Raw genomic sequence first — 3,382 nt, 5'->3', positions numbered from 1 at the left:
AGTGTATAAGTCTATGTGGGTTTGCATGAGAATTTGATTGAATGTTTTTTAGCATCTCTTTTGGTTTAAGTGCTTATCCCATAGGTTGACTATGCTAGTGTGATTTTTTGTTGCATGAGTTGTGTTTTATGCTAGATTTATTGAACTCATTCTTGTATGTAATATCTCTAGAAAAAATGGCTGCTACCAAGAGCATTGTTGCTAACCTCACTAAAGGAGATAAGCTGAATGAGAGGAATTATGACCTCTGGCACCGAAAGGTGCAATATCTCTGGAAGAGCGAGGATATGCTTTGGAGACCATAAACTAGACCATGAACCCACACGAGGAAGGTACCACTGCACAGGCATCGCAGGGGACCTTGATATATACAATGCTTGGAAGAGGAAAGACCGGGTAGCCAGGATTACAATCCTGAGCTCCATGAGGGATGACCTGATGCTTCGTTATGAGAAGCATAGGACTACAAAGTCTTTGTGGGAGGCTATGAAGTTCCAGTATGGAGGGACTTCCACCACAAGAGGCCGCCAGCTCGGACTCACTTTTGACGGTTATAAGATGCGCCAGGGTCACACCATGAGGCAGCATATAACCATCATGTCTAACATGATCAGTGAGTTGAGCGCATGTGGGCGCCAGAAGACTGATGAGGAGCAAGTCTCCGCAATCATCAGGTCATTGCCAAAGACTTGGGAGCATATGAAGATCTTCTTGACTCATGCTGATGAGGTCAAGACTTTCGATCAAGCTGCCAAGCACCTTGAGCTTGATGAGGATCGGATGTTGGCCGATACCCCTCAAACTGATGTATTTGTTGCTGAAGCTAGCACTAGTAAGGGTGCAGGCTTCAAGGGCAAGAGAGAGAAAGCTCAACCTCAGCGGTCCAAGCAAAGTAACCAGGGTGGGAACAAAAACAAGAGTGGGCCCAAGCGTTCAAGGGGGACTAGTGCTGGCAAGAAGAAATCAGCTTTGATTTGCTTCAAGTGCCGAAAGCCTGGTCATTTTGCTCGTGATTGCACTGAGCAAGAGGTATGTACTGTGTGTTCTACCTCATCTTGTTATGTAACAAGTTCTACTATGCTTGCTGAACTAAATCCTTTGTGGATTGTTGATTCAGGTGCGACAGAACACATAACAAGGGAACGCTCGAGCTTCGTGGAATACCGTCGTATTCCAAGAGGAAGCAAAAGAATAACGATGGGGAGCAGCTCAAGCGTGGAGGTTCATGGCATAGGCACATGCAAATTAGTTTTGCGAGGTGGCCAGACGTTGTTACTCCATGATGTGTTGTATGCTCAGGACATTCGGCGAAATGTTGTTTCTGTTATTTATCTTTTAAGACATGGTTTTAGAGTTGTATTTGAAAACAATTCTTTGGTTTTGTATCTGGGTGATACAGTTTATGGTTATGGTTTTCTTGATAATGGTTTCATTGTATTGGATACAATTGATTATTCATTTAATTCTACTAGTGCTTTTGTTTGCCAAAATACTGTGTGTATTGATTCTAATTTGTGGCATGCTAGACTAGGACATATTGGCTTAGATAGGATGAACAGGTTGGCAAGAGAAGGTCTCTTAGGCCAAGGTTCACTATCTAATTTGCCAACTTTGTGAGTCATGTCTAGCGAGGAAAAGCAACTAGAAAACCATTTAAAAAGGCTTTGAGAGCCTCTCTTCCTTTAGAACTTATCCATTCAGATGTGTGTGGACCCATGAATGTGCATACTAGAAAAGGACAGTCATATTTCATCACATTCATAGATGACTATACAAGGTATGGTCACATTTATCTAATTTCTCATAAGTCAGAAGCTCTGGAATATTTTAAGAAATTCATGAGCTTGGTTGAGAATCAGTTAGATAAAAGGATTAAAACTCTTAGAACGGATAGAGGTAGAGAGTATCTCTCCGATATGTTCAATGGGTTATGTGATGAAAAGGGTATATCTAGACAACTTACTATTCCGGGGGACTCCACAGCAAAATGGGGTTCTTTGAGAGGAGGAATAGAACCTTGCTAGACATGGTGAGATCCATGATGGCGCAGGCAAATCTACCCATCTCTTATTGGGGAGATGCTTTTTGCTTGCGGCCTATATCCTCAACGAGTTCCAACCAAATCGGTTCCTTCCACACCATATGAGTTGTGGACCGGAAGGAAGCCAGATTTGAGTTACTTGCGCGCATGGGGATGTGCAGCATATGTTCACTCTACTTCTCACCAATATGGAAAGCTTGGACCCGAGAGGAAGAAAGTGTATCTTTGTGAGATATTCCGAACCCTCAAAGGGCCATGTCTTCATTGGACTAGATGAGAGTGAGAGGAGAACGGAACTTGAGTCTAGGGATGCAACATTCTTGGAGAATGATTTTCCATCTCTTTCAGGAGTTAACAAAGAATCATTGGAATTCTTTGAGATACAAGATAGTGGTCTTGTCACTCCCGGGGATTCGGATTCGGATAATGAACTTCGGGGTTCATCCGGAAGATCCTAGTGGGAGTGGGAGTGCAGATGTGATAGCTACCTTAGACGGTGAGCAATCGACATGCACTTGCGCCGTAGTGGGCACGGGCTAGTTCCTCGTCGACGTTTCGACATAGAGGATGAAGCCTACATGGTAACTCCTGAAGAGATCGACTGTGAGATGATTTCGGTCGATGAGCATGAACCAAAGAGCGTGCGGGAAGCTCTTGCGGGGTCAAGCTCAAAGGAATGGTTAAAAGCAATAAAGGAAGAGTTGGAGTCGATGAAAGTTAATCATGTCCGGGACTTGGTTGACTTGCCGCCGGCCGAAAGGCGATTGGGAACAAGTGGGTTCTCAAGATCAAAAGAAAGGCGGATGGATCTATTGAGAGATTCAAGGCTCGTTTAGTGGCTAAGGGCTACACCCAACGAGAGGCGTTGATTATGAGGAAACTTTTCCCCTGTGGTTAGGTTTGCCTCAATTCGCCTCATACTAGCCATTGTTGCTCGGTTGGACTTGGAGCTTTATCGGATGGATGTAAAACTGCTTTTCTCAATGGAGAACTTGAGGAAGAGATCTATATGGATCAACCTCAAGGCTTAGAAGCACATGGACTTGAGCGCAAAGTGTGCAAGCTTAAGAAGTCCATATATGGCTTAAAGCAAGCATCTAGACAGTGGAATGTGCGCTTCCACCAAGCTATGATGGAAAATGGTTTTTCCATGCTTGAGGAAGACCATTGTGTTTACACCAAGAGATCGATAATAATTATGTCATTCGACACTTGTACGTAGATGACATACTTATGGCTAGCAATAGCAAGGAGCTATTGGAAACCATTAAGAAATGGTTGTCCTCCGTATTTGATATGAAGGACATGGGTGAAGCAAGCTATGTGCTTGGTGTCAAGATT

The 3,382-nt window shown here is 43.7% G+C and overlaps 1 protein-coding gene across 1 annotated transcript; it reads left to right on the top strand.

The window, feature by feature from the left end:
- The first annotated feature begins 699 nt into the window (after nucleotides 1–699).
- Nucleotides 700–1,200, top strand: LOC149005201 (uncharacterized). Its single transcript, XM_089135809.1, has 2 exons — nucleotides 700–1,029; nucleotides 1,118–1,200. The coding sequence occupies exons 1-2, from the start codon at nucleotides 700–702 to the stop codon at nucleotides 1,133–1,135; spliced, it is 348 nt and encodes a 115-aa protein (XP_088991935.1). The 3' UTR covers nucleotides 1,136–1,200.
- The last annotated feature ends 2,182 nt before the right edge of the window (nucleotides 1,201–3,382 follow it).

This window comes from Hakea prostrata, chromosome 9 (assembly GCF_041222555.1).
Source record: "Hakea prostrata isolate BN-2017 chromosome 9, UWA_Hpros_2, whole genome shotgun sequence".
Taxonomy (NCBI): Eukaryota; Viridiplantae; Streptophyta; class Magnoliopsida; order Proteales; family Proteaceae; genus Hakea; species Hakea prostrata.
Note: the sequence above shows the minus strand (reverse complement) of the source record. Positions and strands in the feature narration are given on the sequence as shown.

Bases quoted from the DNA above. Each gene is read 5' to 3' on its own strand.
- LOC149005201 (XM_089135809.1), top strand. From the start codon at position 700: ATGAAGATCTTCTTGACTCATGCTGATGAGGTCAAGACTTTCGATCAA.